We start from the raw sequence: 15,587 nt of genomic DNA, 5'->3' as shown, positions 1-15,587 counted from the left end.
GCTAAAAATCATAGTGTCAATTACTGCACCATTTTTGATACCCCTATAAATTATTCCTCACAGCCCCTGTGAACCTTTATTTTAGTTTTATTCATAAAAGGCTCGTTAACCTTTTGGTTACGACAGAAATGATGGTTATGAGAGCTAAAATCGTTGTGTCCAATCAGACTAGATTTATGATGTTGGCCTGGAAACCCTGTGATTTGCTCTATGCCTGCATTCCCTCAATGTTGGAGATACAGTGATAAGCACTGACGTCAACTGATTACAGACAGCCTTTTATATGTATGTCTGTCTGGCAACTTCTTCAGGATGAGTGAGAATTGAGGAGATGTTCTGAACGGGGCAGTGATGACGATGAAGATGTCTGTATGACGTATTGATGAAACTATGAACGTAACTATGAACGTTTTTATCAGTGCAAACCACATGATCTATGTGTAGCGAATAATACACATACCGTCCAACCGAATATTAGGCCTATAATAAACCCGCGGATCACAGCTCCTCTCCCCGGCTCTCCTTGGCCCTCCGTGGCGTGGGCTAGGGAAGATAGGTCGAGCCGTAATCCCCAGGCCTCAGGTTGGTGGAGCTCAGCTAACAGGACCCTTCTCCTTTGTCCATCAGATGGCAAAACAAATATCCACACAGTGCAAACGCTGTAGAATAGCCTACTTTATGCATGATAACTCGGTTCACTGAAGATGGTACAATTGGGAAAAGTAATGATGTGGGCTGGGTTGGATTAGACCTGCCACACACACACACTGGTGAATCGCTATGAAATAAAATGTCATATTTTCAAAAGGACAAATATCTCATACTGCCTCCTATCCCAATAGTGCCGAGCTGTTGGTGTTTCCTCTTCGCGTCCGTACACACTTACTACATATAGGCGACACACACCTCAGGTAAAACCGCGAGCACAACGCGAAATCGTCCCAACGACGATGCGTAAAGTTCAGCATCGATAATATTGTCAGGCCATTTGGCCTCCCGACTCTGCGGCCTGTTGACACCGCTCAGCCCTCCCTCCCAGCAGGGAGTTACAGGCTGGGATGTGCTTCAACTTGTACCTCGCCCTGGATCACAGGCTGCTAAGTAAACACACGTAAATTCATGTGCAATAGTGGTTTAGAAGCGGCTAACGACTTGATGATAATATATGTGTGTACTGTGTAACACTGAAGCAGATACGAGCAGTCGGGAATGGTAGGTTAAATTGTGGATTTCTTTCTGTGGAGGTGAGAGTGGAGTTCTTCCCTTAATAATATGACTGAATCATACATTGAATAGGGTAAATCATCACAATTACAACAACCACTTCGTTGACATTAGTAGCCTATAATAATATAATAACAGAAACAAGCAAATTAATAAATCACTCCCCAGTATTTTCACAAGTAATCGAAGTACATTGGAGCTATGAGTGGAAAAGCACCTATAGGCTCTCTTTATTGTTATGGAAGATTTAAAACGCAAGAACAGGATGTAGAATTCAAAAGTCCTACCCTCCCTCTGACCCTCTTTCCTTTTCTTACCTCCTCTACAACTTGGCCAAGTATTTATAAACAAAGATTAGGCCTAACCTACCTATGTGGGGAGGAGGTTCGAGTCTTCAAGGGTTAGAGCCTAGCTATGAGCCCCAAAGAGCTGCCATGTCATGGTTTGCATGCTTTCTTTTCGTTCTTTTCACAATTCACCTTAAATAGCGCGCCCGTAAAGCTCCCTTGCCACGCTGGTGGTTTCTCCTGATCTTGATCATTGGCGAGGTCAATGAGAGGTGCAGCTAGGCAGCAAAGCCTAGCGCCCTAGTGGCGCAGCGGTCTAAGGCAAAGCATTTCAATTCTAGAGGCGTCACTAAAGACACCCTGGTTCGATTCCTGGCTGTATTACAACCGGCCGTGATTGGGAGTCCCATATGGCGGCGCACAATTGGCCCAGCGTCGTCCGGGTTTGGCCGGTGAGGGCCGTCATTGAAAATAAGAATTTGTTCTTAACTGACTTGCCTGGTTAAATGAAAATAAATAAAATTTGGCAACTATACTTGTACGGTCAAGCCGTCATCATAAATGATCATATTGCAACCTATTCAAAGGGCTTTATTGGCCTGGGAAACATATGTTACATTGCCTAAGCAAGTGAAATATATAATAAACAATAGTGAGATAAACAATTTTTTTCAAATCTCTCCCATGCATGCCTGTTGTCACACACACACACACACACACACACACACACGCACGCACGCACGCACGCACGCACGCACGCACACACACACACACACACACACACACACACACACACACACACACACACACACACACAACAATTAACCAACCATTACAGACCTCTTTACATTAGGATCAGGGCGCAGTGAGTGATGATATGGCACAGCGTGACGTTTCTCCTGTCAGCCTCACCCCGCTCTGCTTTCAGTATATGCATAATACAGCCTTAAACAGTGTGTGTGTGTGTGTGTGTGTGTGTGTGTGTGTGTGTGTGTGTGTGTGTGTGTGTGTGTGTGTGTGTGTGTGTGTGTGTGTGTGTGTGTGTGTGTGTTTGGTAGGAGCTACAATACCTTGTTGAACACAAAACCCTTAGTGTAAATTCACAATATCACACACACACACACCAATTAACAATCAAACTCATTCTATAGCCTACTCCTTACTGAAATAAAATAATGTAATAATATATTTTATCAAAATGTATAATGATAGGCCTATGTGCAATATAATAAACCCAATATTAGTTATTATCAAGTTTGCAGAAGACGCCTTGGGGAAAAGCAACTCTGAGCATGCACTTTTACCGCACGTTAAAGCACGAGCCTTTCCCAGATTAATCGTCCGTTACGTTGTTCGTGTATTTATCGTGTTGGGCCGGGGAACAGCAGACTCGGTGGCCAGGATAGAAAGAGCATATTTACCGGTTTAAAATATCCCCGCGAGACATAGACTGATCATTAATACCGAGGTGAATGGCACAGTAGCGGCAATGCAGAGAAAACACACACACACACACACACACACACACACACACACACACACACACACACACACACACACACACACACACACACACACACACACACACACACACACACACACACACACACACACACACACACACACACACACTAACCATTCACCAAGTTTGCAACCTAAATGCATTTAGCAAAATTAATATTGTAGCCTAATCGCAAAATGAATCAAACATTCAAATAGGCCTATAACAACATGTATGTCGTTTATTTTTGAAATACTAAGGCCTGTGCAAATGTGTGGTTATGCGCAGAGGTTTGGCTAACCGTCGTTGGAACGAGCTCTCCTTTCACCCTCGAGATTCACACAGAACTATAAAAGCTCACGCCAAAGCATAATTGTCGAGTATAACTCGACACTCTAAATGTTGGAGTTCGAAGAGCATTCTAAATAGGTGAAAAAGGAAAATCTCTTTGTCTCCGAGTCCATTGGAAAGACAGCTATAATGCACCAATCCATCACAATAGAATTAGTGAAGGGGTTACACAAATTAACAGACGTCTAAATTAATTCACTTATATTTTATTGGCGTATGCCATCTATATATTTATTTGTAATGATAGGCTATTTGTTCTCTCAATAATGCCACTTGGTTTCCCTGACAGCGCTATAGGCATAATGCCATAAATACTACTAGCAGGGTATAGGAGACGACTTGCCCGGTTCAGCTATTCCACCTTGTCTCTTAAAAAACAATATTGAAATATGAACTTGTCATAGCGGCATTATGTACTTAACAAACGGAGGTGGGGGGGGGCTCAGGGTGTGGAATACCCATTTTTATTGCATCACCTGTCAGTGGCGTCCAATAGGATTCGAGTCTGAGGGCATTAATTGATGAAGGTGTCTCCGGGCTCGCGCACTTCCCCTCTGTCATTTTATTTGTGGCTAACCCTGCAGCCAGGATAGCAGCTGCATTTAGGCTCTTATTCGCTCTCTCTCTTTCCCTCCCTCCCCCTCTCTCTCTCTCCCTCCCTCCCTCTGTAGCTCGCTCCCTCTCCCTACCCCTCTCTTCTCTTTTTTATCCTCTCGTTGTGGCAGTGGTATACACCTTCCTGCCGTGCTGCCGGTCAGAGGGAGTGAGCCGGAGAGGAGAGGCAGGTAGGGGTTAGCAGACAGTCAGCAGCCGGCCTGTCGGTACAATCTCTCGCATTCCTCCACCATGCCTGGTCCGGGGCAGGGCCTGAGGACAGATGCTGTGAACCCATCCGACACCGCTCCATTTAACTCCGCATCTCAAAGTTTGCCTGTCCATGACAGCGTGGAGGTACTAGGACGCATCAGCAGCGGCCGACTGGCGCGTCAGAATGCCTTGAGCTCAAAACAAGGAGTTTATTCCTTTTTCTTTTCATAGCTGCACGAGGACAATTGATCGAGATTAATGCTTGGATTATTACAATAGAGAGGGAAAAGCAACATGGGAGACCTGAAGTGTGGGTTTGAGGAGATGCAGGGAGTGAGGCTGGGATACCTGCTGATAAAAGGAAAACAAATGTTCGCCCTCTCCCAGGTCTTCACTGACCTACTGAAAAATATTCCCCGGACCACCGTGCACAAACGCATGGACCACCTGAACGTTAAAAAACACCACTGTGATTTGGAGGAGCTGAGAAAGCTCAAAGCAATAAATTCTATTGCTTTCCACGCGGCAAAATGTACTCTGATATCACGGGAGGATGTGGAGGCGCTTTATTTCTCCTGCAAAACGGAACGCGTGTTAAAATCCAACAAAAGAAAAGCAAAGGCCAGTTTACCCGAGGATGTGGGCGAGGGCAAGCTTCACGCGGACACGCACCCTACCGGGTTATGGAAGGAGAAAGTTTGGTTAAGTTTACACAGCGTGCCACAGACTCTTTCCCTCAACAAATCCGGCAAGAGAGAGCAACCAACCTCGCGCCCCGACTCCAATCTACCTCAAATTTACAATAAATCCCTCGGTCAGGATTATTCCTTTGTCACCAAGTCGGCATGTAAACCTTTTAAAAACTATGAAACAGCTCAAATACCGGGCAATTGCGTCGCATTTAGCCAGAGACATTCGTTTTTCCGGAGCGTGGTGAGCCGTCAGCCGGTGTTGTTTAAGTCCGCCATTGCTGCTCAGTCTAGGCTCTCTGCAGCCGGCGACCTACTTCACAAAAGGAAGAGGAGGCGCGAGGGGGGCGGCGGCAGGGATAGGGACAGCGGCGGCGCGAGGCAGTCGTGGAGCAGGAGCAGACACACACACTCACACACTCACCCTCACGCACACCACCCGGTGCTTCTCGTGCAGCCCAAGTGCTGCAGCAAGCCAAAAACCCAGCACAACCACAACGGGACAACTCTGGGCCATTTCCATCTTGGACGCGAGTTTTACCTCGACCACGGAGCTCACCACCATCCTCACCCGCAGCAACATGTAGGGGCTTTCCCGGAGAGCTACAGCAGTGACACCGAATCCAGCTGCTACTCAGAGCCGCTCAACAACGACTCAGACTTTGGCTCCAGTTTATCCACAAGCAGCAACTCTGGGACCTCTGATGAGGAGGAAGATGAGGAGGATGAAGAGGAGAGCCCGTTGGAGAGTTCTGAGGTCAGTTCTGACGAGGAGAGTTCATCTCAATCTGACAGCAGCTCTGTGTCCAGTCAGGTCTCTGTCCAGTCCATCCGCTTCAGGAGGGCCCGGTTCTCCTCTGTCAACGCAACCAAAAATATCACCACTAGAACTCAGCCTAACGCTAAAACTCTCTCCACTACTCTCTCCGGCACTAGAACTCAGTCCAACAGTATAACTCTCTCGCACACTAAAGCACCTTTGCTCCTGCAGCCTACCTTCCACTACAGCCACAAGCAGCAGCCATCTATACCGGTTGTCCAGGGTGGAACCAGCCAGGTGGACTATGCCAGTCCAAGGAAACAACAGAAGTATGAGTTTACAGCAAGGGAGGCCAAGCAGGACGCACACACACACAGGTTCAGCTCGCCTGTCATCCGGGGGAGTTGTTTCACTGAGAGGAGAGACAGGAAGGTTCCTGAGTCCCAGGTCCAGACCAAAAGAGAGATAAAGAGAGCCGAGCTGGTGTCCAGAACAGTTTACGCACTGAGCCCCTCACCTAACCCCAACGGGAACAAAGCGGTTCCTCCGCACAGAACACCGGGACACGCAAACAAATGCCCCCCAGTCCTGAGCTCACACTGCGCCCATGACAAAGACACAAAGCACTCCAAGCCTACAGACAACAACCAGCTTTCATTAGCTGCAAATCTAAAGAGAGAGGTGAGAATTAGCCCAAGCCTGAAACTGCCCTCTCCGCTCAAAACCATTAAGACCGAGCCGGAAGAGCTCTCAGTGGCCGCGGGTCCCCTCCCTAACAGTGGCAGGGCGGTCAAGACTCCCCCCTTCAACCTGCAGAATGTGAAAATCAAAGTGGAGCAAAGCTATGATGAATTCGAATACAACAGTAAGGCCTCCGGGTTCCACTGCAAAGGAGATGAGGCGGATATCAACAATGGCCAGTACCCCGGCGGCGACATCAAACACGCTGCTGGCTGTTTCAACAACGAGACCAAAGCCATTGAAAGTTCTGCTGGGGCTCCCAAGTCCTCATCCGGCTTGCAGGAATGCGGGAGCACTCGAGACACCCCTTGTTCGGAGGAGGGGGAGTATAAAAACGGAGTTGGGGTCAGGAAAAACTGCAGGACTCTGGTTCTGGGGAAGGAGTCTGGAATGTCGAGGGCGCAGGCGAAACAGAACGTGTCCAAAGTTGACAGGACTTTATCTTCTCGTCCCGTGGGCAAAGCAGAGATTTGTGATGGAAATATTGAGCATCTAACAGGGGCGAGTAAACGAAAACGCGCGTCCAGTAATGTAGCACCCTCTCTGAATAGGCCTTTCAGCTTCATGGCGAATTTCCCCGCTCCTCCGTCCCTGGTTGTGGGCAGCGACGGGGATTTAAGCCCAGCTTACTCTCTGAACTCTCTGGGGGGACCCCGACCTCCCACCCGCTCTCACCCCGTGTGGCGGTGGCAGCCTGGCGGTCGGACAGTCCCTCCCCCATCCGCTCAGAGAATCAGGAAATGTTGACGCTTTTTTCTTTGACAAGAACAACCGCAACAACAACAAAAACCTGGATGGAAACCTACAGTACCTTGACTACAACATAAGTCTTAAAGTGAATGGGAGGCACTAATGTATTGCATCCTTCAGTTGTTTTTATTTAAATGTTTTCCTTTATTTGATGTTGTGGATTTAAAACATTCCTCGTTGTTGTGGAGTTGTTGATCAGTAATACATACACACTGCTATTCTCCATAACGCGCGGAACGTCTTTGAGCCTCTCTTCCTATGCCACTGGATGACCTCTCCTCGTGGATTTATTGTGACTAACTAACTCTAAATAAGCTATCCACCATAAGCAATAGGCTACACGATTTGGCAAAATGTGCTTACTTACATTTTTATCGGATCTATTGTTTCTGTTCCCCTTGACGCTGGACCTGTTGGATTTTACCAGGGTTACAGCTCGACCTGTTGGATTTTACCAGGGTTTCAGTGAAGTAAACATTTGTGCTGTACTGCCTTTGTGGTGAGAGAACGAGAGGGAAAGGCTCCCTCATAAAAATCACAGCACTCCTATGCTGGTCTGTGTTTTTCTATCATCAGCTGGGTAGGCTTAATCAACAGATGCAGGGTTTTCCTTAAATAACATGGTTAGGCCTACTGTCTGTCACCTTAGCCTCATTAGAGTTGTAGTTGTTGTTTTTCTATAGGATTTTAAAAACCTAATAGAAACCCTCATTTCGGTTTTAATTTGATGCTTGCCAGAGTTTGGGTCAATTGTATCTATTTTCAGATAACTATTTTTGAATTCGATATCAAATGTAGATTAATTTCTTCATGCAAGTCAAAAATCATAACGTTAATTGCAGGCTATATTGAATAGGACATAATTGTAAGTGACTTGACTCTTATTCTGATCTGGCTGGTGCTTGCCGTTTTCCAGAGTGTTTGCGAACAGCCTTGTTTCTATTTCCTGAGAGTATTTCCTGCTGTAGTCAGACAGCTACCAGCGCCCATTCAGGCCCAAAACAGTGCAGACCTTACATACAGACAATCACACAGAGAGAAATGCCCAGGCCTGACACAGATCACGCCTTTTCGTGAAAAATCGCACGTCCTGACAACCTTGACATGTTTTTGCATTTTGGTGGGACATTTTCCTATATATTACAGGTTTATTGATGAATTGAAACACGCATAGCCCTAATGTAGCCTACACGAAAAAGAGAATACTGTGAAAATAACCCTCCTGTCCTACCAGTTTGGGAGTTGTACACTAAAACAAAAACCCACCAAAAGGGTGTCTTACAACACACTGAGCCTAATGTAATTTAGAAACAACACGTGGAGGCACAAGTGATAGGCCTACATGCATTGCACGTTGACACACGCGGGCCCCATTTCAGCTTGAGGAGTGTAGGCTAGCTTGGCCTAATTATGAAAGAGGTGATTGTTTAAGAGAAGCTTAAAATAAAATACATTTAAAATAAGGTTGGCTATTAGCCTATGTCCACTTAAATATTTCACTTAAAATTGACCATTTATAATTGGTTATTTGTGGCCATCCATAGCCTACACATGAAGTTGGACTGTTTACTATTTGCATATTTAGGTCAAAACGGTAATATAGTTGTTTATTGTACCCTTGCATCTGAAAGCTTGCTGAAATGCCCAGCACAGCAAGTTGCTGTGGAATAGTTATATATTAGCTCAGTGGGTAAATGCGTAATTACCTGTTTACATTCTGCGGTGAAGCCCACCGTGCTGAATTGACCTGCGAAATTCTCCAGTCGGTCAAAATTACTCAAATATAGTCTACAGAGGATTAGCAGTCAGTCGAAAATGTGTAGGCCCAAACACAAAGCTGGTTGTACCTTATTATGATAGCATTGCACTCTGCAGTGATTCGAGTTTTACACAAAATGCCATGGCCCTCTCCATATCCCCAACTGATATAGATTAGGCTATACGCAGACTTTCTTCTCTCGTGTATCAAGTCAGAAAAATGTTTTCTAATTTTGCCACGTAACCATAAGTATAGCCTTTAAATATTTACACTTGATGAATGTGTCAGACTTTTTTCATTATGTTAAATATTCTGATGTTGTTGATAGAAAAACACAGAATATACAAAAAAAAAGAAAATTCTGTCAAATGTAACTAAAGTTGCATCTAAATATCTATATTTTCCCACCAACGTAAAATGTTGATTTTATGAAGTTGTAGCAAAGATATTCCCCCTGTGACAAAGAGAATAATCAAACCACATAACAACAAACCACATGCCCGATGTCATGATTCTCACAGCAACATCAGCAGTAAAGACAGAAACAAAGGCCCATTCGATTGGTGATTGTAGTTAAGAGAGAAAGAAGCTTGGGTTAACTCAATGCTCAGATTTTGTATAGATTGATCTGTGTAAAATGCACCTCTACCACCCCAAACCATGCGTATCTCCCTGTAGAGTAGGTATGTATAGAAGCAAACTTAAAAAATGTGCCTCTAAACTAAACACAGCCATTTTATTCTCCATTTGAAAATGACGTGATCCCTCCAACCTAGAGGGAGTTGGGGGAAGGGGACGATCTCCCTGGGAGGAGAGGGAGGGGGATTCATATGTTCTAGGAGGGAAACTTTCACCCTGTAATGCCCGTGTCAAAGTTTACTGGGCCAGAGGAGGGATATACAGCGCAGCGTTCAGCGAGGGCACACACACACACACACACGCCCCTCTGTAGGTACTTACCAATTCTCACGCCGATCCCAGAGAGCATCATCCGGGCAAGGAGATGGTGGTAGAGGCGTTTACGGAGGGAACTACCACATCAGAGCTCTGACAGTGACGCTATCAATGTAAACAATTGCATGGTGTCGCAGCTCGAGGCATGGGGCCCACCCCTCTTTCTCCCGCTCTATCTCCTGCTTTGCCCCGCTTTCTCACCCATTCCCCTAGCTTTTTGATACAATGCTTGATGTCAGGATTTTGACATGAAATTTGAAGTCACTGGTTGTTTATATAAAAAAATATATATATTTATTTTTGTGAATTACTGGGTTTTTGTATATCATTGTTGTGTAGGATAATGCACTCGAAATGAAAAACTTGAATGGTGGATTTCTGAAGCACTTTCCCTTTCTTCTGAGTTATGAAGTGTTCATTAAATACGTCTGAGTGTGAGTGACGGCGCATTCTCTTTGTTGTGAGTTGAAGAAACACACACTTCATTCATCTTGATATTAGATACACTGTATGCCTATGTAAATTGAATCGTCACCAAGAGGATACCATGTTGACAGCGCATTGGTTCTGTGGACAAATGCGTAATCAGCATGTATTTTGGGGTAGGATCTATTGGTGCAAGGTAACAGTTTTACTCTCCATGCATTGGGTTACTGAACTTTATTGGCATGTAACCCACCCTTACTATGACCCACAGATATATTACACTACCATGCATGATACACACTATAGGCCTACTTCTGAGTAATTACGTACATATGTTAACATAGGCCAAGACAGTGCAAACGTCTAGTTCTATATACAAACCTGTAGTACACATGTGGGCCTATGAGTGCCATCAAGTCCTTACCAAACCCTTCACCATTGACATCCACACGAATAAACGGTATGATCGACTCATAGTGCCTAGTACCCTTTCACATGCACTTCATTCGACATCATCCGCCATGTTTGTTTCTCTGTTCCGGTTTTGAGTAATGGGATTTTATGGTATGGTAAACCCGGAGGTTGATGGGGGAGTCCTGTTGTCTAACCCTGGCCCGGCCCCACAGTAGCCTATGGGTGGAGGTTAGCAGGCCGCTCACTGAGACAGACGACCATGTAAAGCTAAAGCATTCTAGAGGTAAATTCCAGTGCGGATTGCGAACCAATAGACTATAACTTCTATAGAATAACAGGAGCTAGGCAGAGAGGAATTGAACGAGTTAAAACACAAACTGGATTAAGAGAAACCTCAGGCAATTTACTAAAGAGGTCGGCTACTCAATCTGGCGCCGTCGCTGCGTGGACAGTTATCGCATCCGAGGCACTCAAATAGCCTACAGTATTCCCAGCTGCTGTCCTTGTTTAGAAAACCAGGTTATAGGAGTAACGCTGACGGACACAGCCTGAATCAGGTTCAGCACAACGCACCTAGCTATCAGACAATTAAATACAAGTGATCGATAAAGGCTGTCAGAACGCCTTTATATTATAGGCCTATAAAAAAAAGATATGAAAAAGATTGTTGACAAGACTATTCAATATCACAGAACTCAAAATACTTTATGAATAAATGAACAAATAATAATTTGAATGAATTAGGCTAATTAAATAGATTTTAAGTTGTACAGGGTCATTAGAACACACACGCAGAAACACACACACACGCACACACAATAAGTTATTAGCTTAAATACAATTAGCTTACATAAATACAATTTCATCTATATATCGTTTTCATTGGTCGCTTGAGGGAAACAATTGTTAATTATGCATCATCAAACAAAATGTCTGCACTTTTCTATACCATATATATATATATTCTTTACACACTGTTAGTAAGTAACTCGACCTTCAAGTAAAATTCTGCATTGATATCAATGGGAGATTTCCGTGAGAGTTCGGGTTACGTGAGCATATGTCACTTTGGAGCCCTCCACACTGGCTGTAATCAATAGGCAAATGCTGCCGGTGTTAACCCGTCCCATGCAGTCTGATATGGCCTGATCCTAAACAACATGAAGACCAGAAATCACATATCCTATGGCCAAATTAATATATGTATTTTGTGTGGACTAAATTGTCCGAATTACCAATAGTCTTAATGGAATAATGATAGGTCTAGGCCTACTTTCAAACACTATTAGGCACTATGTAATGTATTCATTTCAATAGGCAAATGCAGCCAGACCAAAGTACTACTACTAGGCTATATGACCTCACAGAATGATGTAACAAAGACCATGAACAGCAGAAATCCACACTGATTTGGTGACAATGTTGCACCAGCGCCTGAATCTAACGACCTGACTAATGAATATAAGTCATTCCATCCACGATTTTTAGTAGTTCAATAATTATATTAATGAAAGCAGAATTATTTTGAAATGAATAGATATTGAAACCACCCATATCATGTTCCTATAGCAAGACAGAAGCCATAAGAAACAGGCAGCACTGCTGCTTCAGTCACCACACATGATGCTGCTGTAGCCGGTACTTCAACTACTAACAGGCCTACACACTATAGGAGATATCTAGGTACGTGAAACCCAGTGAAAATGCAATTATCCCCTTCACATCCATGGCTCTATAGGTGACCCATTACCCTGCATTTCAACCCTGCTACGATGTTTCACTGGTTTGTGGGAATATGGTTTTGGAATGAGGTAGTATTTTAAAACTTACTTTGGAGAGTTGCCTGTGTGTGTGCGCCTGTGTGTGTGTGTGTGTGTGTGTGTGTGTGTGTGTGTGTGTGTGTGTGTGTGTGTGTGTGTGTGTGTGTGTGTGTGTGTGTGTGTGTGTGTGTGTGTGTGTGGTGAGACCTGTATAAGCTACTCCATACGCCGAAGCTGTACCAGTCGATTTGTATGGTCCAGTCCGGTTGAAACGGAAGCTCGTATAGGCTGAAACACTTCATGACGAACTATCAGCTCATCCGTAGAAACTCAAACTCTCAAAACAAAAGATGTCAGTTCAGTCCTTATGACTCAAAGACCGTACAAATGAAACACCCATATGTTTTATTGTCTCACTGACAATGCTGGTTATTTACTTAACCGAAGAGCGTCTGTTTTACAACGCTGACTTCTGTAAACATGCTGGTTTTGCCTCCATTGGCAGAACAGCAGAGTTAGTAGTCGTGATAACAAAGGTGTAATCATGCAACATAACAGCACATCTCCTCTTAGCTTCCATAATGTGACTGACTGCCTGAAGCCTGCAGTGGAGGCAAAAAGGAGGACGAAACAAGGGGATCGTCCCTTCTAATGTTTAGCCAACTCGTGATTCAAATCTAAAATTGAAGTCATTTTGATGCCTGTGTCCAATGTCTGTGTCTATACATAAACTCATTTATACTTTCATTTGAACTCTTTTTGCAAAATTTTCTGTCATTAAGTCATTTGGTCGCGCGTAAATGAGCTCTGAAGACTATATTATCAGTATTCTAAAAGATAATGGTGGGTAAATGTGTTTGTGGCTTATTATGCAGGACACAATGCGACCCAGACCGAAGCACGCTTCATTCAGACATTTTGAGAATTCCTTTGATTCTAGTCCCATTATTCGCACGAATTGCCATAGTGTTTTGTCTTTTGCCTCGCGTTTTACAGTTCTCCGGTGGACTTTAGCTATGTTTGACATCAAGTAAAGGAGTTATTGAGTAGAGGAGATATTGAATACATTGAGTATATCTATTCTTAGTGGTATACTATTTTTTTTATTTCATAGTGGCATGCTACCACACACAGTAGTATTATTGTGTGATTCCACAGAGTTGTATTAGATTGTTCAATTGAGTCCGGAGAGATGCTCTGGACTGACTGACTGACTGACTGCCTGCCTGACTGCCTGTCTGCCCTGTATATGGTCCTGCTGTGGCAGCGAGGAAGGGAGCGCGAGAAGACAGAGGGGATATAGAGATAGATGGAGAGAAAGAGAGAGAGAGAGAGAGAGAGAGAGAGCAAGAGAGCGACAGAGAGCAGTGGTGTAAGTACTTAAGTAAAAATACTACTTAAGTCCTTTTTTGAGGGTATCTGTACTTTTACTTCACTACATTACATTCCTAAAGAAAAATATGTACTTTCTACTCCCATACATTTTTCCTGACACCAAAAACTACTCCTTACATTTAGAATGCTCAGGCAGGAAAGCATTGTGGTCCAATTCACGCACCTATCAATATAAGACGTTGTCATCCCTACTGCCTCTGATCTGGCTGAATCACTAAACACAAATACTGTCTTTGTAAATTATGTCTGAGTGCTGGAGTGTGCCCCTCTCTGTTCATAAATGTGCTTAATATAATATATTTTTAATATATTTTTAGTTTTACTCAAGTATGACAATTGAGTACTTTTTCCAACACTGTACTTTAAAACCATTTACTCTTTTTACTTTAATTTTTTTTTTTTTACCAAATACTTTTTGACTTTTCTCAAGTAGTATTTTACTGGGTGACTTTTACTTTTACTTGAGTCATTTTCTCTTAAGGTATCTTTACTTTTACTCAAATGTAGATTATTTCGGCCAGAGAAAGTTTGATAAATATCCATTAATGGGGTTAAGATAGGCATTTAGAATATATTTTCAAACGTGTTCTACAGTCAATCCCTTGTGAAGGCCGACACGCATTTTATCATAAAAGAAGTAAGCTATTTTCCACATCTAACCATTGTACTGCAAGTGTTGCTGACTATTTTCCTAATGTTTCATTTTGTGCTCATGCACCTTTGTTGGAAAGTGAAGTAGCGACAGTATAGTATTTTCACGTTAAATGTTAACACACACACGCACACGCACACGCACACGCACACGCACACACACACACACACACACACACACACACACACACACCCATTATATGTTAGTTTAATTATAAAATATAAATGTGTGGAGGTAATATGCGTTTTCTTTTATAATCATCATATTTTCAAATATATATTCACAGTTATGTTGGTCAGCAATAACCTTAGCTCGTAATTCAACTAAGGGTTTAAAATTAGTTATTTCAGTCTAATACAAACAGGCCTAGAACAAAATCGGAAAGAATGACGTTATAAGGAGTAATCCAAATTACATAACATGGTCCCAATTATATAACAACGCATGGATGCATCAAACGATACAAAATACATTCAGCGTGAAGCTGAACGCTTGCTTGCATAGTGCAGCCAATGAGTTCATGAAGCCAACTCTACATATCGATAGGTTTTAAAGGCAAGGCGCCTGTGTACAACAGCGTTTGTGTCTGGTTAAAAATTACATGATCTAAAGACATTTGGAAATCGGGTGTAGCATCGACAGGTTGCACGGAGAGAGGTGAGAGGCTTTTCTGATCGCGATGGAGCAGGGCTACATATGGGGGTCGTGGGTCGAGGGGAAACAGTCTGGCAGAGGGCTTGCGCCTGGTCATGGAGCTCAGAGCGATTTTAAAGCTTCTTATGCGGTGAGGGAAAGGAACATGTCGGAAAAATAGCGTAGACTGAGCTGCAGAGTTGCCTATTCCAGTTCTATTTTCTACATGCACAAGTACAGTGACATGCCATTCCAAGCCCTACCCAAAAGTGCAGTATTCAATAGAAAAAGTATAACTAATAAGTACATTTAAAAAAAACACGGGAAATAAGAAATGAGAGGAAATATATACATGTGCCATTGCCAAATGGACAATGTGCATGGGTACTGGAGTATAGAGGTAGATATGTACATGTAGTCAGGGATACTGGAGTATAGATGTAGATATGTACATGTAGTCAGGGATACTGGAGTATAGATGTAG

At 43.5% G+C, this 15,587-nt stretch overlaps 1 protein-coding gene across 1 annotated transcript; it reads left to right on the top strand.

Moving 5' to 3' along the window:
- Nucleotides 1-4,464: 4,464 nt before the first annotated feature.
- LOC120050317 (SKI/DACH domain-containing protein 1-like) lies at nucleotides 4,465-7,543 on the top strand. Its single transcript, XM_038996895.1, has 2 exons — nucleotides 4,465-5,708; nucleotides 5,796-7,543. Exons 1-2 carry the CDS (start codon nucleotides 4,465-4,467, stop codon nucleotides 7,105-7,107), a joined length of 2,556 nt encoding a protein of 851 aa, XP_038852823.1. The 3' UTR covers nucleotides 7,108-7,543.
- Nucleotides 7,544-15,587: the final 8,044 nt, after the last annotated feature.

Source organism: Salvelinus namaycush, chromosome 7 (assembly GCF_016432855.1).
Source record: "Salvelinus namaycush isolate Seneca chromosome 7, SaNama_1.0, whole genome shotgun sequence".
NCBI classification, from domain to species: domain Eukaryota; kingdom Metazoa; phylum Chordata; class Actinopteri; order Salmoniformes; family Salmonidae; genus Salvelinus; species Salvelinus namaycush.
This window is presented reverse-complemented; position numbering and strand designations above follow the sequence as displayed.